General features: G+C 42.6%; 1 protein-coding gene across 1 annotated transcript in view; it reads left to right on the top strand.

Annotated features, from left to right (window-relative positions):
- The window catches only part of MSH5 (mutS homolog 5), a 360046-nt gene extending 333460 nt beyond the window's left edge, over positions 1 to 26586 (top strand). Inside the window, exons 20-24 of the mRNA XM_077460730.1 lie at positions 8223 to 8297; positions 10107 to 10250; positions 12688 to 12825; positions 24898 to 24971; positions 25259 to 26586. Coding sequence (XP_077316856.1) covers positions 8223 to 8297; positions 10107 to 10250; positions 12688 to 12825; positions 24898 to 24971; positions 25259 to 25367 — 540 coding nt within the window. The 3' untranslated portion in view covers positions 25368 to 26586. The remainder of the gene's footprint in view (positions 1 to 8222; positions 8298 to 10106; positions 10251 to 12687; positions 12826 to 24897; positions 24972 to 25258) is intronic.
- Positions 26587 to 26831: the final 245 nt, after the last annotated feature.

Here is a 26831-nt window from a genome sequence, read left to right as displayed (position 1 = left end):
CACGGGGTGATTGTACCTGTTCCGGAATTGGAACGTTTCCAGGAGTTCAACTCAAACCTGGAAGGGGTAAGTCCAATCTTGCATCTAAAAGCCCTCAATCACTTTGTGAAAGTGCAGAGGTACAGAATGGAATCAGTTCACCCAGTAGCCTCTGCACTCCATCAGTGGGACTCCCTGGCACCCTTAAACATCCAGGATGTGTACCTGCATATACCCATATGCCTCTGGCATCAAAAATTTCTGCGATTGCAGTCGGGGAAGCCGACTACCAGTTTGTGGCTCTCCCTTTTGGTTTGGTATCAGCCCGGCAAGTCTTTACCAAGGTATTGGCTCCTGTGTTGGCATTCCTACAGCAACGCAGGATCGCGATGGTGGGTTACCTAGACGATCTCCTCCTGAGAGCTTCTTTCGCCTCAGAAATAGAAGAGGATGTGGCGATCACCATGCATGAATTTGGGGGGCTGTTGAACCTAAAAAAGTTGGTGATAGTACGGACTCAGCATTTGGAGTACCTAGGCTTGCTGCTGGACTCCAGGAAAGCAAGAGTGTTTCTCCCTTCAGACAAGCTGCAGACTCTGAGCCGCGGTAAAACTGCTGATGAACCGCAAGTGGTCGTCGCTGGGCTTCTGCATGCGAGTCCTGGGACTCATAGTGGCCTCCTTCGAGGCAGTACCATATGCCCAGTTACACACCAGAGTCCTTCAGAAGGAGATCTTGATAAAGTGAGCCAGTTAGTCAGGGGTTCCCTGATCTGGTGGCTGAGGTCCCTGGTGCTTCAGTCTGGGAAGTAGTTTCTACCTCTGAAATGGACGGTGACCACAACGGACGCCAGCCTACTCGGCTGGGGTGGAGTGATGGGAGTTCGACCTCTGGTCGACGGAGGAATCCAAGTTGCCGATCAATTCGCTCGAACTGAGAGCGATCAGGCTATGCCTCTCCACATGGTCAATGAGACTGCAAGGGCGTCCGATCAGGATCCAGTCAGACAATGGCACTGCTGTGGCATACGTTAATCACCAAGGGGGAACAATCAGCTTGGCCGCCACACGGGAGGTTGCTCACATACTTCGGTGGGCAGAGCTACATGTACCGGCCCTGTCAGCCATTTACATCCCAGGTGTGGAGAACTGGCAGGCAGACTATTTAAGTCGTCGGATGCTGGACCCAGAAATGGGCATTGCATCCGAAAGTGTTCAGGCTACTGTGCCTATGGTGGGGCACACCAGATGTGGATCTTCTGGCCTCCCATCTCAATCGGAAGGTGCCAAGATTCGTGTCCTGGACAAGAGATCCGAGGGCAGACGTGGCAGACGTGCTGGTGGCTCTGTGGGATCAGTACCAGCTGATCTACGCCTTTCCTCCACTGAAACTGTTACCACGTCTGCTTCGCAGAGTGGAAGCCGAAGGGATACCAGTAATACTGATTTCCCCAGATTGGCCTCCACATCCTTGGTACGCAGACCTATTGCGCCTGGTGGCAGACGCTCCATGGTGACTGCTGTTTGCAAGAGAACCTTCTGTCTCAAGGTCCGATTCTCCATTCTGCTTTACCATCGCTGGCTTTAATGGCATGGCTATTGAGAGCCAGGTGTTAAGGAAACGGGGTCTGTCGGACTCCATGATCCCAACTATGTTGAGAGCACGGAAATCTTCTTCTTGGAAGATATATCTTCATACCTGGAAGGCCTACATCTCCATGTGTGAGGAGAAAGGATGCCATCCGCATTCCTTTTCTATATCCAGGATCCTGCTGTTTCTTCAGCAAGGGGTGGACCAGAAATTGGCGTTAAGCACCATTAAAGGACAAATATCAGCGTTGGCTGTCCTTTTTCAGCGACCCCTTGCGTCTCACTCTCTAGTGAGTACTTTGGATACTATGGATATAACACCACAGGGTTCTGACCCTGGTGCTACCCTGTTTCCCCTAAAATAAGACCTAACGTGATTGTCGACGATGGCTGCAATATAAGCCCTACCCCCCAAATAAGCCCTAGTTAAAGTCCTTCTATGTCTTATTCTCAGGGTAGGGCTTATTTTCAGGGAAAGAGGGTGGGGCTTATTTGGGGGTAAGGCTTATATTGCAGCCATCACCGACGCTCACGCTAGGTCTTATTTTAGGGGAAACAGGGTAGCAAGCCTCTTGGTCCCCCGAGTTATCCTGTAGTCTCTGGAACAGGGCGGAATCGGTCCCCAAACGGAGCTACACAATCACAAAATCAGGCAGGCAGAGGAACACGTCCTCCCTATTCTAATTATGGTAGGGGTGGAGGTGGTCCTAACAACGGACCTGCTGCTTGGAGACATTATGGACAGGGACAATCCAATCATAATTTACAAGGCCCTCCACGTAGTCGTGGTCGCAGGTGGGGTCATGGACTCCCTAGAGGATTCCGGCAGACTATTCGATCGTGTGTGGGCTGCAACGGACTTTTGATTCGCAAAAGTCTGACAGACTTTAGAAAATGGAACATGCTTCAAATTTTTCCGACGGAACTCCGCCGCACCCAGTTCCTACCGAAAAATTTGCTCGTGTGTATGCTATTCCGACGGACTAAAACCGACGCTAGGGCAGCTATTGGCTACTGGCTATGAACTTCCTTATTCGAGTCCAGTCGTACGTCTTCACGTTCGAATCCGTCGGAGTTTGGTGTGATTGTGTGTGGCCAAGTCCGCTCATTCGGAAAGTCCGTCAGAACTCTGTCAGAACTCCGGCAGAACTCCGGCAGAACTCCTTCGGAAGTCTGTCGAACATAAGTCTGGTCGTGTGTACGCGGCATTAGAGACATTGTGGGTCCGAATGAAGGTTTCTACAAACCCTCTCCCAGATCACAAACTAATGCTAGGACGGATGCTGGCTATTATGGCTTTAATCATGTTGAACATCATGATGCATCCAATGTCAATATGCATGCACAACAAAATTAGGGTTTTCCCAAAACTGGCCAAGGAATAAAAAGGGTAGTCGAGCTTCAAGAGGAACTAGAGGGGGGAGGCGTACTAAGCCCAAAAAGAGCAAGGACTTAGTTGGGACAGGGATTTTCAATCTAAGTTTTAACGGATCCTGAAATGAATGTTCTAGATAGGGGCTTAAAGTTTGCTCCATCTCGTAACATCAACTATACATAAATATGTGCGTAAACTTAATGTCCAACGCTATATGGCTTCTAATCCATATAACCCCCCTAGGGCTCTTGCTTCTACTTTTCCCATTCTGGTTTGGCCAATGCATCCTTATTTAACCCGCCTGGGCACTTGGCCCCTTCATTGAATAGGGATTTGGCTCTTAAAGACCTTGAAGCTATGTGGGTGAGACATGTGAAAAATAAAAAGGAGATTGACTTGGGTATTGAATCCTTGTGCAAGAACCACAATTTAGTCATTCGCCCTGCGGATAAGGGTGGGGGAATAGTTGTCTTGAACAAAGACGACTATATGAATGAGATGTATCGCATTTTGGGAGATACTAGTACCTATAGTCCCTTATTGTATAATCCCAACGAAAAATATAAGAAAGAATTAGAATTGATTGTCACTAGGGGTTTTGATAGATCTATTTTGAATAAAAAAGAGAAAGCATTTTTAGTGCCAAGGGCACAGAGGATTCCGATAATTTACTATTTGCCAAAAATACATAAGAGTCTTACTTGCCCTCCGGGGCGTCCCATGGTCAGTGGGATTGACCCTGTCATGTCCCGGGTGGGCAAGTACATCGATTTTTTTCTTACAACCTTTAGTTCGCGCAATGCCATCATACGTGAAGGACACTCGTGACATTATCAATCTTCTGTCCAATTATAAACCTAAGGTAGGGATGTGGCTGGTAACGGCCGATGTTACTTCACTTTATACAGTGATTCCTCACCATTTGGGCCTTGAAGCTGTCCGATATTACCTGGATAGGGGATCGATTTTACCTCAAGAGCAGATTAATTTTATTATGGTTTTGCTTGAATATGCAGCGACCCATAACTTTTTTGGTTTAACGGTCATTATTACTGCCAAGATAGAGGGGTTGCTATGGGGGCTAAGTTTGACAAAACCTTTTTATGGCCAAATGGGAGGAGGACGTCGTCTATGCTGAGCCAAGATCAGAGGTCATCCTCTGGGTTCGCTACATAGACGATGTCCTCCTCCTTTGGGATGGCAGTGAGTCTAATTTATCAGACTACATGAATTTTTTGAACACCAACAATAGGGGTATACATTTGAATTACAAAGCCAGTTTAGAACAGATCCACTTTTTGGACCGTACGATTTCTGTTGGTGTGGAGAGGTTTGTTACCTCCACTTATTTTAAGCCCGCCAACAAACTCTTATATACCCCTTGACAGTTGCCACCATAGATCCTGGCTTAAATCGGTACCTAAGAGTCAATTCCTTAGGATTAAACGTAACTGTTCTGACAATGACACCTTTCTAGCTCAAGCACAAGTTCTCACTAAACGGTTTAAGGCTAAAGGTTATAGTTCTGAATCCCTCAGCAATACATTAGGTCAGGTTATTAACACTGACCGTGATGACCTATTGAGGAATAGAGTAGTCAATAACGGTGTTAAGAATACTTATCGGTGTCCCTTTGTTACTAGCTTCTCTTGTCAACATTTTAGTGTAAAGCACATTATGAACAAACACTGGCATATCCTTAAAAACTATAGGGTTCTGAATGCCATCTTGCCTGATAGACATCAGGTGGTCTTTAGGGGGGTGTCTACCCTTAAAGATAGGTTGGCACCCAATGTTTTGAACCCTTCTAGCGAAAGATTAAACTTTTTCTCTGAACTCACAGGTTACTATCAGTGTAGAAGGTGCCAGGTTTGTCAGCTAAATCGATGCACAACGAGGACTACCAGTTTCTCCTCTTCTTGCACCTCAAACTTTTTCTATCGAACCCTTCATTACGTGTTCAACTGTCGGGGTTGTTTATATGCTCCAGTGTCCATGTGGCCTGCAGTATGAGGGCCGAAGTAAGAAACCCTTACAGGTCCATCTCAATGAGCATATAAACAATATTCAAAGAGGGTTCACTAAGCATTCTGTTTCTAAACACTATTTAGCTGTCCATAATAGAGACCCCTCTAACACAATTTTTTTAGGAATTGATGAGTTCAGGCCAAATTGGAGGGGTAGCTGTTTGGTTCGGAGCATTTCCAGGCTAGAGATGGCCTGAGTGTACAAACTAAAGAGTTTTATGTTCCTTTTGGTTTGAACATTAATGTAGATGTTAATTGCTTTATAGAAAACTCCTAGTTACTTTGTTCTACTGTAATATATATATATATATATATATATATATATATATATATATATATATAAATTTTATTTTTGTATATTTTTACTTATCAGTTTGATCTCTGGTAGGTTATGGACCACCTGATTGGTTATCATTTTCTTTGTCTAATATCAGATTTATTTTTTATTTTGTAATTTTTATTTTTTATTATTTTTATTATTTTTAATGTGTTTTTAGTTGAGTCGATGTTCAAGGTACTGTATGTGGAAGGTGGGGTTGACTATTTGCTGATCACCTATACCAATCTATTTAGAATTGCCATACAGGCCGTGCATTTATTTTTGATATATTTGTGTTTGCTATCCATATTGGATGTGCATAAATCGAAAATTAATTGTATATTTTTTTCGGCTTGTTTTTATTCCGGTGTAGTTTTCAGGATAATTTCATTACTGTTTGTTTCCCCCAACCAAGATGGTGGTTTCTGTTTCATTTCCGGAGGTCAAATTGAGGCTTGGTTGTGTTCTATTATATAAGCGGTGTGTCAGGAAGCCGCCCGTACCCCTTGATGACGTCCTGTTAGTGACAAAACACGTAGGGAGGAGGAGCGACGCACTGATGTCACCGCTACATGTGGTAGTCCTGGAAGTATTGGGCGTTCTTTCGAGACTGCCCGACTAGATTGATTTAAGCTGTTTTCTTATCGGTGTTATGTAGGTGCGCATTTTGTCTTTCATTGAATATATTAAACGTTATGGTTTTACACTATTGCGAGCTTTATTCTTTGTATATTCGCTGATGCTCGGGATCTCTGCTGAGTCTGAACTGTGAGAGGCTGCCTTTATCATCTCATCTGTCTAAAGATCCTAGGCTGGGAAAAATTAGTCATCTGTGCTTTGTGGTTCTTTATAACAAAGAACCATTTGTTTCTGGTAAGCGGCAGCGTGAATTGCGGTGGAGGTGTTCACAGTCTACACAACTTTGGATTTTTTTTCACCGTTTCATCACTGTGGGAGCTATCACTACTATTATTTATTTTGGGACTCTCTTTATGGACTTTTTAGTGTGACTATGGATCGATTAGAGTATTAAGTCGATCGTGTCCTTATTCACAATTTTTTTTGTTACATTGTTACATTGTTTTTTACTGGTATTTGTTTTTTCAACACTCAGTTATCTGGTCAAATATTTAGCATAATTAGATGAACTATTTGTCTCTCCACATATATATATTTTTTTCTTATCACATTGGAAAGTTTTATTTATATATACGAATTTGGCATTTTTTGCACTTATTCCCTTATAGGCTTGGCGGAATCCTCAACTGTTTCTTATTCTATTTATTTATTTAATTCTTCACTGATTGACTATTTATTTATATATTCTTCTAGCGCAGCCCACTTTTCTTTCTTTTTTTTATGAATGTAGTATAACATTTGGGCTTTGCAGCTTGTTTTTGTATATTGATAAGGCAAGCGCGATTTTTCTTTTTTATATTTTAGGGGATAGGCTTTTTACATTTTTTCTTGAGTGGTGGAGGATAACTATGCACCTGTAAAGATTGTGCTTAAAAGTCAGAATGATCATTGAAGACAGTGCTGCCTAATACTTATTTGTGATAGAGTATATCTCCTTAGCGAATCAAAGTTTCATGTGCCTGCCCTTCAGTGTAATGCCCTGTACACACGGTTGGACTTTCTGACGGAAAATGTGCGATCGGATTGTGTTGTCTGAAAAGCCGATCGTGTGTGGGCTCCATCTGACTTTTTCCGTCTGAATTTCCGACACACAAAGTTTGAAAGCTGGATCTAAAATTTTCCAACAACAAAATCTGATTGTTTAAATTCCGATCGTGTGTAGACAATTCCAACGGACAAAGTGCCACGCATGCTCAGAATAAATTATGAGACAAAAACTATTGGCTATTGCCCTCTTTATAGTCCCGTCGTACGTGGTTTACATCACCTCATTCTGAACGATCGGATTTTCCGACAAATTTGTGCGACCGTGTGTATGCAAGACTGGAAGTGGAACTTGTATGCAAGTTTGGGTCAAAATAAAAAAAAACTGCGCTATAAAATTAATAAAATATAGTCCATGAACCCACAAATGTGCCAAGAAATTGCAGCCAAAAAATTGGTCACGGGTAATATGAAGAATATAAAAGTCTCTGGTAAATTAATATCACAGTGCACATGCATACATTTCAACGAGTGCCCGATCACCATAGATGTAGATTGTGCTTACCAGATGGCTAGCATTTAAAGAAGGTTGGCTAAACCCAGCCTAGGGCCTTTAAGCTTGCAGATGTCCACAACACAGATCTGGGCCAGGTACAGCTGTATACTACGTCCGTCCAAATATCCGTGCACTTTCATAAATAGCTCCGGAAAAGGGGACTGCCATAGTGTAGTATGTTCAAACTTAACAAAATGTATTCTTTAAAAGTTTCACTTACAATTGCGTAGTAGTAAAAGTGAATATAAACGAAAATGCTGGCTGGCATACACACACGGAGCCTGTCCTCCTAGTCAGATGGCGTGATGACATCACTACGAGGAAGTAATGTATTACGCCATCCACAAAAACGAGGCGGGTGAAGAAATCTCCCCCACTGAGACATTGTATTCCAACAGCGGGACTCTCGGCTGTCAGATTACACTGATTACCGGCTGCAACTGCCGATTTATGAAAGTTTAACTAGTTGGTTAAAGTCAATCTAACAATCGACTCCTGTCGTAACAACACACGTGGATCAAAATTCGGCTGGTACCTGCTGAACTCCCCAAATTTTGATACATTTATGGCCAGCTTAAGTTCTATTGCAGAGTGTCAGAAGGAGGAGTCCTGAAAGGTTGTACATTGAGTTCTAGTCAATAAAGTTTTTATATGATATGTGTATATTGTGGATTGCTTTCACTTTACTTTCTCCATTTTTTTATAAATCCACTAGTAACTCAGTCTATATATGAAAAATATGTTTCAATTCTAGGTGACACGAGCAGTGAATAATGCAACAGTGAAGTCTCTTATTTTAATTGATGAATTTGGAAAAGGAACTAATACAGTAAGAAATATATTTTCTCTATTGCAAGCCTCCTTAAAGGCCAACTCTAACCTGAACTGTAAGAATAAGGCTTAACATTTCTGTCAGGCTTGTAATTCTCTGTGTGCCCCCTACTAGGGAGATTTCACCTCTTTTTATTCCTGTGACACCAGAACAAGCAATAATGAAAGCAGAGGTCACTGGGACAGGAAGGTACACACAGCAAAGGAATATTTTCACTCTACCAGAAAATTGGTTGCTGTATCTAGCTCCATTGGAGAGGCTTTTGTATTGCTTCTTTCCCTATGACACCTTGTCACCAGAACACAATGTGATGGGGGTATGGAAACAATAGAAACTTCAGAGGTTATAACCTTTCCCCATGCTATAGAAAAACACGTTTTGGCTGGAGTCTGGCTTTATAAAATGAGGCATAAATGGGACAAAGTCACAAGTGCCTTTGGGAGACGTGAGTATTTAGGAGCATACTCAGTCTATCATTGTCAGTCCCCTCCAGATGGTACTCTCTGCCTGCAAGTATCTTTGTCTGTCCCAGATCCACCTCTCAATGTTTTCAGCAATGCGACATATACTGCCTTATTAATTGGTTAACAATATACATGCTCTGTAAATATCTAGTGCTGCCCTCTTAAATGACACCATACCAGACATCCCGAGGCACTCACAAATATGTATTTCTTATTTGTTCATTGACAGGCACAGCACTTCCTTATTCAGAACCGTAGGGTTATAGTGCCCCCTACAGGAGTAGGACACTAGGCAGAAAAAAGACTTGGCTACGCCCATGGGCAGTCCTAGGGGATATACACCCCCCTCTCTGCTATAGGCCTTCAGTTTTTTTCTGCCTAGTCAAGAGTAAATACCTAGTTCCCTGCTGGGATCTCTAGTTCTGGTAAATTTTATTTTTTTGTTTGCAGATTTCACCGGAAAAAATCAAAGCATCAAGAATCAACTGCCGGACTGGGCGACGGGCTGGACATTTGATCCAGCTGCCTCCCCAGTCTTGCCAGTGAGCGCATGCAGACCGCAGCTACGTGCTAGGTCAACCGCAACATAGTCCCACTGGATGGAGGCTGGCCCTGCGAGATTCATAATTACTTTCCAAAATACGGCACAACATAGAAAAACACATTGCACAATATATCTGTATAAATCTTTTCATTAACATACACCACACTAAACCCCCCCTGACAAAACACACCGGATCCTTGATCATGTCCTCTTCAACAGAGAGAAGAAAAAGACCACCCACTTGCCTACCCATAACCAAAACTCAATTTGTGCAAAACATTATTCAAAGTATAATTAAGGAGGGGGCTTTACAGTGCTCTATTACGTGTGTCAAACAACCAAAAATACAATTTATATATATATATATATATATATATATATATATATATATATATATATATATATATATATATATCATATGAATAAATGCATAAGAAAAAAGGAGTGTATAATTTCAAATTGCTATTTTCGTATTTTCATATCCTATTATGTGTAGGCATTTAATTAAATATAATCACACTTCATTTTTATACCTCTTCTCATTTCAGTCTACCCTATCTTTGTGTTTCCATTACGTGTTGCCCATCTCGTGCCTAATTTACTATTTAACTTATCCTCTTCCTTTAATAAGATCAGTTATCTCTCCGTCCACATTCACAGTACTATTATTATTGAATTATTATTGACGCATTATTGTATTTACTATGTTGATTCTTTCTCCAATAAAAATGAATACAAACATTAATACAGAAAGCCATAAATGTAAGGAATTTGGATGCACATTATGTGTTTTTCTAGGTGGATGGGCTGTCACTATTGGCTGCCATTCTGAGACACTGGATCAAGCAAGGATCTTCTTGTCCTCATATTTTCTTGTCCACTAACTTTCACAGTTTGATACAGCTTGAGATACTCCCAAGGAACCCAAATGTCCAATATCAGGTGAGATAAGTTTACACAGTTAAAATATTTTCTATCTATATGCACTAGACAATCTCCCTTCTTGTACTGGTAAAAAAAAATAGCTGCAGTTTGATTATTGTGAGTGAAAATGCCCTTCAGTGTCATGTATGTGGAGAAATATGGTGCAGAAGTGTATGTCACCAACACACTGGGGGGAGATGGTTTGGGGGTGGGGAGAATCTGTATGAGGTGTTGAAATGATTCCAACACACTGTAGTGCAGCATCTCTCAAGAGACTAAAGATTCTCTACGATAATTGATAAGGACATAAGAGGGCGCTTCTGAGTGTAGCAGTATAAAATCAAATTTATTTTCTTGACAATTGGCAACTTACAAGACAATGTAGTGATATTAGGCATTTATATGTAGAAACGTCATTCGGTGTCAGCTTCTGGGGATGGGCCTTCACAGAGCAGGATGAGCTTCCCCTACACATCCCCATTTTCCCCCTCATCGATGCTACTCGTGTATTGCGGTTAGGGAACCAACGCTTTTAGTTTGTGGCTCTGCCATTTGGCCTTGCCACAGCACCACAAGTGTTCACACAGGTGCTGGACCCAATTGTTGGCTCTTTTTAAGCTCAGAGGATTCTTATACTGGGGCATCAGGACGATATGTTTCTTTGGGAACAGTCAACGAATGGCCTCACAGCTAATGTACATCGGATGGTGCAGAACGTCTGCTAAATTCCCAATCTCAAAAAGTCACAGTAGAGCTATCGCACTGCCTGGAATATTGGGTCTTGTCCTGGACATTACCCTGGCATGCTTTTTCTTCTCTAGGAAAATCTCTTGACCATTGCTAAAGGCCATAATGTAGCTGTTCATAAGGTTTTCCCCAAATAGAAAGCATACTTTGCTTGTTGCACACATAGCTTGTTGCTTGTTGCACACACTGGTCAGAGCTTTTGTCCAGAGGGTGACTCACATTGCATCAGGAGTTTGTTCTCAGTCGACTCTGTGGGACCTCACTCAGGTGTTGATAGTCCTTCAAAGACCGGCCTTTTAACCAATTTGGGACATTTCTTTCCCATAAGGTTGCCTTTTTTTTGTGCCTATCACCTCTGAGAGTGTCTAAACTTGTAACATTATCTCATACAGAAGCGTTCCTTGTATTTTACAAAGACATTGTTTTTAGACCTTGAATGTCTTTTGCCCAAGGTGGTCTCTGCATTTCATTTAAATCAGGTCATTGTGTTACCATTGTTTTGTCCCGTTCCTAAGCATCTGAAGGATATTGCTTTGCACTGTTTGGATGTGGTTCGGGCTGTGTGAATCTATCTCTCAGGTACATCTTCGTTTCATCAATCTGACTTATTTTTTGTGTTGCCTAAAGGCTCTCAGAAGGGACAGGCTTTCTCTTGCTCCACAATTGCTAGATGGATTTGGAAAATAATTTCTCAGACATGACCTGAGGGGGAAGGTTCCTCTTTTTTTAACTCCATCAAAAGTATTAGTACTTTGTAGGCTTTTCAGCATCAGACCTGAGTTTTCCAGGACTGTATAGCTTCCATCTGGTCCCTCTACAGATATGTTTGCCAAGTTTTACTAGGTGGTTACCAGGACTTTTCCCTTATCCACCTGTACTATCTGCATGGAGTTTGCATGTTCTCCCTGTGTCTGTGTGGGTTTCCTCTGTGGGTACTCTGGTTTCTTCCCACACTCCAAAAACATGCTGGTAGGTTAGTTGGCCCCTGTCTAAATTGGCTCTACTATGTGTATGTATGAATGTGAATTAGGGACCTTAGATTGTAAGCTCCTTGAAGGCAGGGACTGAGGTGAATGTACAATATATATGTAAAGCACTGCGTAAGTTGATGTCGCTATATAAATATGTGTTATTATTATTATACAGGTTTTATATAGCGCTGACAGTTTACGCAGCGTTTTACAACATTAGGGTAGACATTACAATACAATACATTTCAAGACAGGGGGAATCAGAGGGCCCTGCTCGTTAGAGCTTACAATCTAGTAGGGAGGTAAATAGATATACTTGGTGGATATACTGTAGCTCAGCCTGATACCAGCTGTCAAACCCCTCATGTATCTAGCTCTACTAGCAAAGGGTTATGCCATGTCATTGTATGGGTCGTGATTCCCTTATATTGCATAAGGCATTTCATTTCCAGCCAATATTGAGCTTTATTGGGCTTTTTATTTATATCACGTTGTCTCAAGGCATTTGCCTTGCAATGTATACAGTATATTATACTACACAGGCGCTAGCTCACCATTCCTCAGTGTTCTGGAAGCCCAAAGTAAATGATGCAAGTGCCCTACACAGTGGTCCATCCATTTAATAGGATTACACAAATACTGCAAATTTCATGTGGCAAAAGAAAACTTGTGCTATAATACATAATCAACACAAATGTGAGCTGTGATTGTTCTAATGGCTTGTTTAATGTCTGCAGACGTTTGAATGGTGTCTGGATAGAGAAGAGTTGGTCTTCTTCTATCAGTTGAAGGATGGAGTATCGGAAGTAAGCCAGGCAGCCAAGGTAGCAGCCATAGCTGGAATGCCAGAGGAGATCATAAAGAGAGGAGTAGAGGTAATGCACTGCTGATGATTCTCTATACCGACTTTTAGGAGGTCAGAGTGGGGGCTGGCAGGGTAAAGGAAGAACTAAAATATCTAGGAATAAAAATAACCCCTACTGTTGAAAAATATGTTGCAAATTATATCCCACTGATCAATGAGGTCAAGGTGGATTTGACGAGGATAGGCCCTAGAACACTGTTCTGGATAGGTAGAATAAACTGGTTTAAAATGGTCACCTTACCAAAAGTAATATACATATTGAAAAAGATACCAGTAGGGGTACCGCAGAGCTTTTTTTGGATCTTAAAAAAAATGTTGATAAAATATATATGGCAGAATAGGAAGCCTAGAATAAAGTATGCACTAATCACATGGAAAATGGAGGATTGGGAACCCCTGGTATAAATAGGTACTATAAAGCAGTAATATTGACAAGGATGATAGAATGGACGAAAGAGAACACTGAAAAAAATGGGTTGAGATAGAAGACACACTAAGTAACAGTACACTTCATAAAAATATTTGGGTACCACATACTGTAAATATAGGACACTGGAGCAAAATACACATGCTTTGACTAAAAATGTGTTTAAAGTTTGGGATATAATAAACCAGAAAGAGAAATGGGAATATAATTCCCCGTTAATGGCACTTTCAGGGACTAATTTTTTTGCACCTGGGAATGAGATATTCACTGCATGGAAAATAAAAAAACCCCAATTGAAAGATGTGGTGGTGAAGGGAAAAATTAAAACAAGACAGGAAATAGAAAAGGAATGATTGGAATCAATTTCAATTAGCACACTTTGTAAAATCACTTTCACAGCCAATAAGAGAAGGAGAAAGGAGGCCCCTGGAGAAGCTCTGCTATACTCAACACTCGGTAAGGAAAGGAATATCCAAAATATATGAAATACTCAGTGTTAGAAGGACAAGGAAGACCGGCCTACATAGACCAATGGGAAAAGGAATTGGATTTAAAAATTGATGATGAACAAGCGAAGAGGATGATTAGAGCAGTCCATGACGGTGCTCGAGATATGAATTCCATCGAGTTGAACTATAAACTATTAGCCAGATGGTACTGGACACCGGCAAGAATAAACCGATATCAACCAGAGAACTCTCCATTATGTTGGAGGAAATGTAATCAAAAGGCAACAATGGAAACAAGGGAAGGTAGGGATAGCGGATAAATTAGGGGAGAAAGCTCACTTGTTTTATATGAAAACCGAAAGTACCCAAAAAAATAATAAATAAAAAAGTTTTACAATTATCCACGATGATGTGAAAACGAGAAGAGACGGGGGGGGGGGGGGGGCTTGGCTAGCCTTGGAAGAAGATGGCTGCTTAGTGCCTGAGCTCCGTCTCGCCTGTGGCCTACAACACTGGATAATAGGAGATAACTAAGTCAATCACTCGACTGAACATGGGGACATCCTCCCGTGATCATTCAGCATCCCGCTCGCGCTCCCCAAGAGACCTGGGGGCCTGCTCTCACCACACTATACCGGAGCTCTTCCGCATTCAGGGCTCTAACATGGCGGCCAGCTCTCCCGCCCAGGGCCACATCGGGATCACCCTCACCCCAGCGGATCAGGGAGTCACTTCAGAGGAGAGGCATCAAACTCCTCACCAACACCCATGCCTTCAAGACTTATGTGTAGTAGCGGCTGACATAAAGGACGCGCTTACGGCCGCCATCTCAGATCTCCGTCACATGATCCAAGCGATCACAGGCTGGGTACAAGCAGTTGAACTTAAAGCGGATCAACAGCAGGCGCTCAGACAGACCGACCGCAAGCTGGATACCCACACTTTACAGCTTCGGGACCTCCAGCGCCACATCGAGGATATCGACAACAGAGGCCGCAGGCACAAACTCAGAGTGAGGGGCCTGCCGGAATCGGTGGAACAAGATCAGTTACGTCTTTATTTAATTTAATTTTCACGTCTTTATTTAATAATCTGCTGGATAGACCTCCCCAAACGGCCATAACCATGGAACCCATTTACAGAGCTCTCCGCCCTAAGGGCAAAGAAGTGGATCCACCGAGAGATGTGATATGCTACATCAACGACTTTGCCATCAAAGAAGAAATCCTCAAGAAAGCCCCGAGAGAAAATACATTTAATCTTTGAAGAGCATACTATTCACATTTATCAAGATCTGTCAGCACTAACGCTTAGACACTGGAGAGATCTACACCCCCCTGCTGGAGATACTGAGGAGCAGAGAGATTCGATATCGATGGAGATTTCCCTTCGCTCTCCAAGCCTCGCGCCAGGGCCATACAGCCACGCTGAGTACCAGAAGATCTAGACTCCTTCTGCCGCACGCTGGACATACCATATGTCACCCTTCCTGATTGGTATGCGGAATTCCAGCTCTCCCCACGTAGCATCATCAGACCAGAAGAGGACCTCATGGAGTTCCAATCCTCCAACTATAGTATGCTCAGATCGCCATCTATGACCAGACCGAGTGGAGGTCCTCACAATAGACACCCACCTCCGAGCCCCACGGCTGCTCCACTCTCGCGAAGAGCACGCAGAGACCGGTAGATTAAGTGAACCGATTCCTTATCCCACGCTCACATTGACTTGGCTGAATCTTTTACCCTGTGGTATAGCACCTCCCCACGATTGTGGCATTGTGAGACCGGACACATTTGTATATGTCATGGATAACTCCACCATACAGGCTATCATCTGCTGCCGGAGGATAGCGGAGACTCTACTTTCCGAACACAAATGCCAGAGCCACTGCTGAGACTGGAGCCCCGCCCCCTCCCCACTTTTATTTTATTTTATATATAGCAGCAACAGGTGACTTCTCGTGCTGCACCCATACCCACACAGAAACTGTACCGAAGCGCTGAGACTACGTGGAACACTGAGGTAACAGACACTGGCATGCAGAGACATATGTCCGTTATGAGAGATAGGCAATGGGACTGCTCCCCCTCCATTTAAATGAGTTAGACATATCGAGTGCACGGGCACCAAGGGACCCTAAGGCTCGTATGAACTTGTGTTGTGTCAGATACTATGATAATGTTCCCTAGCACAGGATTATACTGGTTTAGATACTGATCTAGATACATTTTTAGTGCCCTACCCTTCCTCACCTCCTTGTTACTGTCCGAAGTTTATCTCATCTCTTCCCCTCCATCTCCCCCCCTTCCCCTGGGCCCATGCCAGTTCGGTTAGCGGGATTTAGATTTGCACTCCCTCCGGAATTTTGTACAGAAGGGGGGTTTATGATGCTCTGCCTTCGCGGTGGGTCTTGGCCACACCGCTTGGGCTGCCCAGCATGAGGGAGACACCTCAAACCTGACCTTTCCCGTCCTGTGCAGGGACACACTTCAAAAGCTAAGGATTTAACCTGTACCAGGGTCCTCCTTTCACATATGTGAGCGTGCAGTTACGGCTTTTCGGCCGCCTTGCAATCCACCTCCCTTAAGGTTGGAGAGGGTTCACCTACATGCTGAGGGGAACACTCTCCAACCGACCCCTCATATTGGTTCATGCAATTGCAAATGAAGTTTAAAGGTTATATGCTATATGTTTTATGGTTACTTACCTGTGTGTTCTAATAAAGCTATTATTCCCTCTAGAGGGTTCTGCTTTATTTTTCTGTTCTGTTGTTCACCAATGAGCTGTTAAGACACCGCAGACTCCCATGCCGCCTCACCTAAGGCGGGATTACCTATTGACCATTTATACACCTCACAAGCCGACCTTTAAAAGGGGCGCTACCCAATGGCTTCAGTTCACTCTCACTGAGAGATGCAGTCCTGGCCACAGGCGAGACAGCCATGCCGCATATCCTTGGATAAATTATAGAAAAGACATGACTAAAACTAAATAAAAGATAAACAATAGTAAGGGGCACACTTGAAAACATATTTTTCTGTAAAAATCATTTACAGTAGTCAACAATCCATTATCTAAATTGAGTATTATATACTCTTTGAGTTAAATAATAAGCATTTCTCTCTTCCAGAGCATAGTCAACCCCAACACAGTGGCATTAACTCATACTGTTCTTCATAGCCACCCTTTACACCACTGACCTCAACTGGCATATACATTTGGGAGATTTCATTGCACTGGTGTTGGTGCATAGGGTGTCGCCACTGCCAGTATTTAAGCCCTTGGACACCTTGTATCTTACGGGTTCTATCTTTATTTATTTATTTATTTTTGTCTTGGCTTCTGGCCTTCGGAGCTAGAAAGCAGACCACCTATCGAACGATCTTCCGACGCCAAACTACTCCTCCTCCTATTCCCTTAGATTCATACCTTAACCATCTTTCTGCCTCCCCTGACTACTCGACTGATTATGGATCCATCCAGCAGACCAGCAAAACCACTACACGCTAAAATAATATTACTCAATGCCAAAGGCTTAAATATATCAGAGAAGCGTTTTAAACTCCTCCTTACTATGCGCAAGAATAAGGCTGACATCATATTCCTCCAAGAAACTCATTTCAAGACTAAATCGATCACGAAACTGCACAACCATTTTTATCCCACAGCATACCACGCGACCTCTCCCCTGACCAAATCGAAAGGCGTATCTATCCTTTTACACAAAAATTGTCCCTTTCAATTGACTGATCAATTTACAGACAACAATGGAAGGTATATATTTCTCAAAGGCTATTATGCAGGTACGAAACTCACCTTAGTTAACATCTATGCCCCTAAAGTTCACCAAGTTTTATTCTTCAGAGAACTGACTGACGCCCTGATTGCCTTCCAAGAAGGAATGGTAATCTTAGGAGGGGATTTCAATGTCCCCCTCAACCCTATTTTAGACACATCCTCGGGCACCTCCTCCCTACCCTAAAGAGCCCTGAAGAACATAAAATCATGCCTGACAACCCTATTGCTTCACGACACCTGACAAATTCTGAACCCTAACGGAAAGAATTATTCCTACTTTTCGGCCCCGCACAACAGATATTCGCGTATAGATTTTCTCTTTATAACACAAAAAGATTTACCCCTACTTCAACACGCGGCCATCGACCCTATGTTCTTATCGGACCATCACCCCATTTCAATGACTTTAAAACTACCTGACACGAAAATGCCTAAACCCACCTGGAGATTGGACCCCTCCTTACTTTCGGACCCCGTTTTAATTGCCGGAGTCACTTCTCAGCTCAAACATTTTTTCGCAGAAAACAAGCCGTCCGACACCTCCCCTTTAAATAATTGGGCAACCCACAAGTGCGTCCTACGGGGGACATTTATAGCATTGGCAGCCAAGAGGCACAGCGACAGGAAGAAAATATACTCTAACCTCCTAGAACGCATCCAAAAACTCGAATCCGCACACAAACGTACCCAGGCAGTTGCAACACTGGACGCACTCACGAGCGCACGCTCTGAACTTTTAGAGCTTCTAGGTAAACAAACTCAACGTAAATACATTTTATCAAAAAAATCCTTCTACGAATTTGGCAATAAAGCTGGTAAAACACTGGCTAGAGCCCTCCAAATCAAAAAAGCAACCAATACCGTTCACTTTGTGACTGACACCTCGGGTCGGAAGATACACAAGTCCTCTGACATTGCAAGCCAATTTGTTAAATATTACTCCAAACTGTACAACCTGCCCTCAACTGAATCACCTATCGACTCTACTTCCAGATTACAGAGAATTAAAGAATTCCTACAACAATATAGCCCTAACCCAATATCAGACTGTGACGCGCAAGACCTAGATGCCCCCCTTACGACAGCAGAAGTCTCCTTGGCACTGACACAACTCAAACCAGGTAAGAGCCCTGGACCCGATGGCTTAACAGTGGCCTATTACAAAACTTTCGTGGAAAATTCTCACACCACACTTTGACTGCCTTTAACTCCTTCACTATGCCCATTGAGCCCCCTACAGAATTTCTACAAGCCCATATAACCGTTATACCAAAATCAGGTAAAGACCCCTCTGTAGTTACTAACTACCGGCCCATCTCACTACTCAATGTCGACCTTAAGTGGTACGCAAAAACATTAGCAAATAGATTACTACCACTCCTGCCCCAACTCATTAGTCTTGACCAAGTAGGCTTTGTTCCTGGTAGGGAAGCGAGAGATAATACTCTCAAGGATATCAACATAAATTATTGGCTCTCCCACTCCAAAAGGCAAGGATTCATGCTGTCGTTGGATGCGGGGAAGGCATTTGACAGAGTGGCCTTGGACTACATGACTGAAGTGCTCAAAGCAATTCACTTACCCTCTAAAATGCTCAACCTCATACAAGCATTATATTCCGTCCCCACAGCCCAGGTAAGGGTGAATGGCCACTTGTCGGATGCCTTCTCCATCTCTAACGGTACGTGCCAAGGATGCCCTCTTTCCCCCATAATTTTCATTTTGACCCTGAAATCCCTCCTAAGACGCCTTAGAGACAATCCGAATATCAAAGGAATAGAGATAGAAGGACGCACGTACAAAGTAGCGGCGTTTGCAGATGATATCCTACTTTTCCTATCTGCCCCTCTCACAACCATACCCAACCTCCTTCAAGACTTCGATACATTCAAATAACTTACGAATCTCCAAATTAACTTTTCCAAATCTAATGCCCTAAATATCACCTTACCTCAATCGATATGTTCCCTCTGCAGCCCCAACTTCCCTTTCCAATGGAAAACTAGATCAATCACGTACCTAGGTATTCAACTCCCAGCCTCCCTTAAGGATTTATATACCCTAAACTACCTCCCACCGATTAAGAAACTTACCGACGACCTAAAGATATGGTCACCAGAATGTTTATCTTGGTTCGGAAGAACCGCAATAATCAAAATGAATGTTTTACCACGCATACTTGATTATCTACAAACCATTCCGATTTCACTTCCCCCGGCCTTTTACGCTACCTGTCGTAAAATGTTCACGGATTTCATATGGAACAAACTCCGCCCTCGCTTGAGCTTTCTTAGGCTAACCCTGCCAAAATTGCAAGGCGGCACAGGCCTTCCTGACATTCGCAAATACCATGTGGCCTGCCACCTAACTCGAATAATTGATTGGCATGCTCACAAACATCTGAAAGATTGTTCGAGTTGGACCCAATCATTTTCCCCTATACCACTGGCAACCCTGCCTTGGATCAACCAACGATATAGACCTCGAACACATACAGATCACCCCCTTATCAACCCGACCTTACACTTTTTCCGTTGGGTGTGTGACAACCACAAAATATCCACCACGTATGGTCCACTGACCCACTCAGGTGGAACCTGGAATTTACACCCAGCATGCACCCCTCCTTTCTGACGGTTGACTGGCCCCACACAACGGTGAGAGAGTGTCACTTCTTTGTCTATGACAAACTCAGGTCCCCGACAGACTTAGCAACACTTACGACCAAGGATTCCTTCCCCTTTTGGATATACCTGTAGCTTCGACACTTCTTCCACAACCGTAGCCCCAGACCACATTGGTCCAGACCATTAACGACCTTTGAATCTATATGCTCCACGAAGGAACCAGAGAGCCATATGATCTCCACTACTTACGCACTTTTATTCTCAGAACATACACGGGTGAATTACCAAATGAGACACAAATGGGCACTAGACCTTCAGACCGAACTCACAGACGCTGATTGGGATATCATATTCAGATCTATCCATAAGGGATCGGTTAATGTGCAAATTCCGGAGAATGCCTTCAAAATTGCCTCACGATGGTACAACACTCCACACAAACTACACCTCATTAACCCCTCCAATCCCCAGACGTGTTGGCGCTGTTGGGCAGTGGGTACGCTACTCCACATTTGGTGGACATGTCCTCTCCTACAATCTTATTGGTCCAAAGTCCAAAAAATTATCACAGATGTAACCACCCTTTCTCTGGATCGGTCCCCAGCCCAGTTCCTCCTTCAGCACTCTGCAACACCCAACCATATCTACTACAAGTCCCTGGCCATGCATATGGTAAATACAGCCAGACTCTGCATACCACTACGCTGACGCTCTCCAAACCCACCTCTCATAAGGGACTGGCTAATTTGCATTCATACCACAATGACGATGGAGGACCTCATACACCAGGCGAATGATACACAAACAAAATTCACAGCCACTTGGTCATGTTGGATTCACTTCACGACTACAGACACATACAAGAGATATATGCAGACCTAAACCACCGACATTTATATAAAATAAAACAACATGGGACTAGGCAAGGGTCTGCTACTTCACTCCTACTGTCCCTTTCTTGATACTACCCCATCTCAGGGGACTTTGGTCAGCATCTTACAGGTCTCCCCTCAGATAGGCATGGAAATGGAAAATCGCCCCCCCCTAGACGAATACAACTCATCACTCCACGACCTCACTCTTCGATTTACTATGCCCAAAATTAGAACGAAAATCAGAAAACCTCTAGAAAAATCTTAGATATGATACTAGACATATATTTTGACATCACAGTGCCAAATACTTCCGTCCACTCTTTAGTAGTTTCTGGGAGATCTTTTGTTGGAAGTTAGGACTAAAACACGGAAGTAATTCACTTTACTGTTCCTAAAGTCCCATACGGCTGTTACTTTACTTTAGACACGTTAGCGGCTGCGTCCGCATTTAAGCTGTTTCATTTATGTGTGAATCGATGTAAGAATGTCTATGTATTGTTTTCATTCTAAACTAAATAAAAATTGTGTTTTAATAAATATTTGAAAACGAGAAGAGACCAAAATTTGAACTGGGAAAGTTGAAATAAGTCTCTCAGGGAATTTCGCTGAAATGGAATAAAAAAAAAAGAGTAGGGGCTGACAGATGGTACCCTGGATTTAGAACAATTTGGTTGAATGGTGCAGACTGTCATTCAACCCAGATGAACGATGACATCTTGTGGACAAAAGGAAGTACTTTCCACATACAGCTGACTGAAAATGAGTATAAAAGCTCTTTTGTTTTTTGTTTTTATCTTTTATTAGGCTATTCATTTTTTTGTTATTTGTGGCTGGAGTTCTGTTTTATTTGCCCCTTCATTTTTATCATAGAATATATACATATATATATATATATATATAATTTGTTTTTCCCTATTACACTTGTTCTTTAATATTCATGTTGTCCATTTCCGTTCTAAACCAGACAGCATTTTACACATAAAGAAGTATCCTGCTAAACACTATTTGCATCTAAACAGACACAGTGTATGGATTCTTTGTCTAACAGTTAAACACATCTGGAAAAGTGTAAAAAGTAGAAGTTATGTGTAACCACTCTCTGTTCTTGGCATGGTTTAGCATGGTTTAGCTTGACAGATCTAAATACAACATCTGCTCCCTTGAAACGTATGTGCTTCACAGTCAGTTTTTTAGTGTAGTAGGATCCCAGCAAAGAAGAGGTGAGTATACAAACAAGGGAAATATTTTTATGCAAGGGAGGTTACTGTGAGGGTTGATCTGAGTGTTAGGTCTTATTCACGAGTGCTGAAGCCCATATGTGAATGAGGCATTTGTTTAAACGCGTGGAGCTGCGGACAGGCATTCTATGTTATTAAATGGAGATGTAGCACTGTATGGACACAGCCACACATCTGAGTTTGACAAACATGCAGGAGCAAGTGCATGGCTCCAAATGCAGAGTACACCTGCCCCGGCACTTTTCAAACTCGAATGTGCGTCTGTGTCCATATAGCTACTGCATCTTCATTCACTAACATAGGCTGCCTGCATGCTTCTCCAGCTGGCTCGAGGTAAACAAATGCCTCATTCATGCAGTACAGGCCTCAGTACCCATGTGACTGAGGCCTTAGGGTTAAAATTGTATATGGGGGTTAAGTCAGCCACATAATGTTCAAATCTAGGCTGGTTCAACAGAGACCTTCTGAGATTCAAACCATGTATGGGCAGGCTGAATGTACCCACGTTGATTGATCAACCAGCCTGTCAGATTTTACACGTAATTGTTGCTAGCGGCTATTAGAGCTGCTAACAGTAATCCTTGTGTTCTCCTTGCTGGAGGAATGACTCTCCCCTGCCAGGAGAACACAATGGCTCCATAAGAGGGATTCCCCCCTCAACACTGATTGTGTTGATGTGGGAATCAAGAAATTTTCTTTGAAGTCACTCTGCCCGGCTTTAGTGTTAGGATCAGCGATACAGGGAAAAGTTAAATTAAAAGTTAGTATTATATTCAGGGTTAACAGTGAAGAAATTGCTGCAGTCCAAGATCCATCAAATTCTTATTTAATAAACGAACATCCCAAGTGTTACAAACAGTTCAAATGGTAGACACATTTACACACTAACAGGTGCGCTTATTCATTACTCATTCATTTGGCACCCGTGATACCATTAGGCTTTCTGTCTCACCTGGAGCAGCAGGTTCTTTTGTTTTTATATTCAGGGTTACTGGGAGAGTTAATATGAGAGTTTCTGGTCAGGGTTACTATGAAGGTTAATGTGAAAGCAAGGGTTATATGGAAAGTTAAAGCAGTAGTAAAATGCATCCAAAGAAAAAAAAAATCAGGCCCCCGGGCAGTTTAAGGCATCGCATACTAGCACGGTATGACAGATTTACCTGAAAAGGAATGTGCTTGAGAGTTGCTGTATATGGCATGACCCTGAAGGAACGGCATGGGAATGCCGATCCTTTAGAACGCATGCGCCGGTGACATTACTGACTGCATCTAAATGAATGGTGCACGTTTAAGAGACATTTACAGTACCTATAGACACTTTAACTGCTTCCGGCTGCACAAAACAATGTACCTGTACATTGTTTCCTCTTTCTGGGGTGCACGTGCAGAAGGCAATCAGCAGGTTAATCACATTGGACACAGCGGAAGCCAGTCAGCGGGTCCAGCGGCCACAATGGCCACCCGTGATCGTTCATAGGCAGAATGGTGGTCTGCCTATGTAAACAAGGCCGACCATCGTTCTGTCACAGAGGAAGAGAGAGATCTATGATTCCTGCTAATCAGGAACACTGATGTCTCTCTTCCTCCAGTCAGTCCATTCCCCCCATTCCCCCCACAGTTAGAAAGCCCTCATAGGAGCACACTTGACCCTTTGATCACCCCTGATGATAACCCCTTCCCTGCCAGTGCCATTTATACAGTAACCGTGAATTTTTATTTAGCTATGATCACTGTATTGGTGTCACTAGTCCCCAAAAAGTGTCACTTAGTGTCCAATTTGTCCGCCGTAATGTTGCAGTTTCGCTAAAAATCGCATTACGTTTCGCTGCCTGAATGGAGACCTTGGGGAGCTTCCAGGCTTTGGCTATGGTGAGTTTGGTGCCTAAGAGGATAAAGAAGATACGTTTTTGATTGAATATCGTAATTTTAGGGATTTGGAAGTTCAGGAGGGCTCTTGATGGAGATGGGAATTGAGAACCCTGTAACCTTGGACATTATTTGGAAGATTTTGTTCCAAAAGGTTCTGATTTTGGGACAGTCCCACCATACGTGTAACATGGTTCCCTTTATCTGACACCCTCAAAAACAGAGAGGTGACACACAAGGAAAGATAATGGAGAGTTTTGACGGGGTCATGTACCATCTAGTGATAACTTTCAGACTAGCTTCCTTTAAGGAAGTGTTGAGGATCTAAACTTCAGCTTTAAAGTGAGGGGTAGTGTTTAGGGTCAGGGTTATATGTACAGTTATTGTGTGGGATAATGTTAGATTCAGGGTTTCAGTGAGAGTTAATATGAGGGCTATTGTTAGGCCTGTTTCAGATTTTATAAGAGCAGTGTGAGCAGCAAGCTTTGACAAAGCATAGTGTCAGAGTTGGGGTTACAAGGAAAGTTAATTTGGGGATTAGTGTTAGAGTCGGGGTTGTATTGTTTTTTTTTCGTGAGGGTTAGTGTTAGGGTAAGATTTACAGGAAAAGGTAATAAAAGGATTAGTGTTTGGGTCAGGTACAGGGTAGGTTAACACAAGGAGTGGCCTCAGGGTATGGCATTGCTCTATTCTGGGAACTTTGAACTGAAAAATAGCAGTGCCCTGTGCTGTAAGCTAATGTATCCTGACAATGTCAATGGCTCAAGTTATAATTATTGCGAAATACTTTAATTCACAGGTTTCAGAGCTGTTTCGGAATGGTCAGGCCATAGAGTGCATCAGTCAAGATTCAATGCATGAAAAACTAGATAAGTAAGAGAGAGTTAATATTTATATGAGTAACCTTTTGTTACTTAGCGAATTAGCCTTTACAGCCTAGCTTGGGCAATTTATTACCCTCCCGTGGCCAGAAAACCAAATATAGCTACATTTCCCACCAGCTGGCCATTGTGGGAGTTTTCATCCATCAGTTTCTTTAAAGAATGTTTTTTACTGCACATTTACTTTTTCAATTTTTCTTTCCTAATAAGTATAATCTTCACAATGGCTCTCTCCTCGTGATTATACACAGCTTACATCCTTCTTATTTCTACTCTCAGGTGTCAGAAACTGGTGGACGGTTTCCTTAATCTGGACCTCGATGATCCTCGAATCGACCTACAAAAATATTTGTCTGAGGAGGTTCTACCCCTCTATTCTGTATTCTAAGTGAATGTTTTATTGGGGTTCATTTATTGAAGAATTCCATTTTTCACTTAGACTTTTCAGTTTATGACTCATTTTCATCCATGGAAGAGGTTTCCATGAGCACTAACATGTAAAGGAGGAATTCAAGCATATCTAAACTAAAAAACATGAATGTAATATATTGCAGCTTACTCATCCCTAAATGTGGTGACTACATTAGTTCCCTTTTTATTACACTTTTTCCTTTATTCTCACCTTGTGATCCACCCAGGTTGGACATCAAACATGTCTTCCTTCCTTAGGCTTTGTTCACACTTGCTCAACGCAGAATAATAGCCCCTATAGGGTAATGCACTTTGGTGCATAAAAGGTGCATTAAAAAACACTCCCCAGATGCCCTTTGCGCTCCTGACATTTGTGGAGTGTTACTATAAACTTGAGGAGAAGGAGATGCTTCAACACTTTCCAAATTCACCATATAGCTTCATTTTTGAAGTGTAGCAACATGACATGACACAAATGCTTCATGTTTTGGTAATGTGAACGGCCATGTGTACTATCTATATTCTCAATTGCAGACTGCTTTAGTAGGTGTTTAAGGAGCTTTAAAAACGCACCTCAAACGCCTGCTTTGTGAACAGGGCCTTAGGCTCTCTTCAGACATGCAGCAGACTTTGCCATCCCTCTGAAAAAATGTTCTTTGTTGGAACGATTTTCAAGGGCTTTGACAGGTGGTCAGGCGACAGTATATCACCTTTTCGCCACTTGTTTAAACCCTGTAAATGCTGCACCACTGCGCAGCGACCGTGTACATTTCATGTTCTGCAGGGCGAGTTGTGTTCACGGTGGTACTCCAACGGGGAGGTATAATTTTTGTCACAGTTGTGGCATGTATACAACTCCTTCAGGCTGCCTTTTTATGGCTTCCTAACTGCACATGTGAAGAAGTCCTTAATCTCCTTTACATGGCAGGGGAATTGTCATTTACAGAAGGAAGGTAATATTGTTTGTGCTTTTAATTAAATTCATAGAAAGTGACAAGCCCACTGAATTTCTGGCAAGATCAATGGGTATTTTCTGTAAATGCTGAAAATGTTCCTAGCCAAAAGAAAAGAATTCAGCCATCGCATCCAAGGACTGGTAAACTACAATATATTACATTTTTGTTTATGTATTTAGAATTACTTATACTAGTTATAACATTAAATGTGTCCAGTTATTTTGTATATTGTGGACAGCAAAGCACAACAAGACCCGTGTATTCCCATAATACAGTTCTAATGATTAAACATTTTCTGTTAGTACAGTATCTTATTGTTATTATCAATCATTGGTGAACAGCGTGTTTTCATTTTTAGAGGAAAGAAGGAGAGAATCTCTGGTGCCACACATCCACAAGGTTGTGTGATAATAAGAGAGACCACCTCAGCCTGGGGTCACGCCACCAACGTGTTTTTGCTTTGCCCCCCCCCCCCCCCAGCTTAA

The sequence above is a fragment of the Lithobates pipiens genome, unplaced genomic scaffold (genome assembly GCF_037356315.1).
Source record: "Lithobates pipiens isolate NorthernLeopardFrog02 unplaced genomic scaffold, aLitPip1_a1.2 Scaffold_1, whole genome shotgun sequence".
In the NCBI taxonomy this organism is placed as follows: Eukaryota; Metazoa; Chordata; class Amphibia; order Anura; family Ranidae; genus Lithobates; species Lithobates pipiens.
This window is presented reverse-complemented; position numbering and strand designations above follow the sequence as displayed.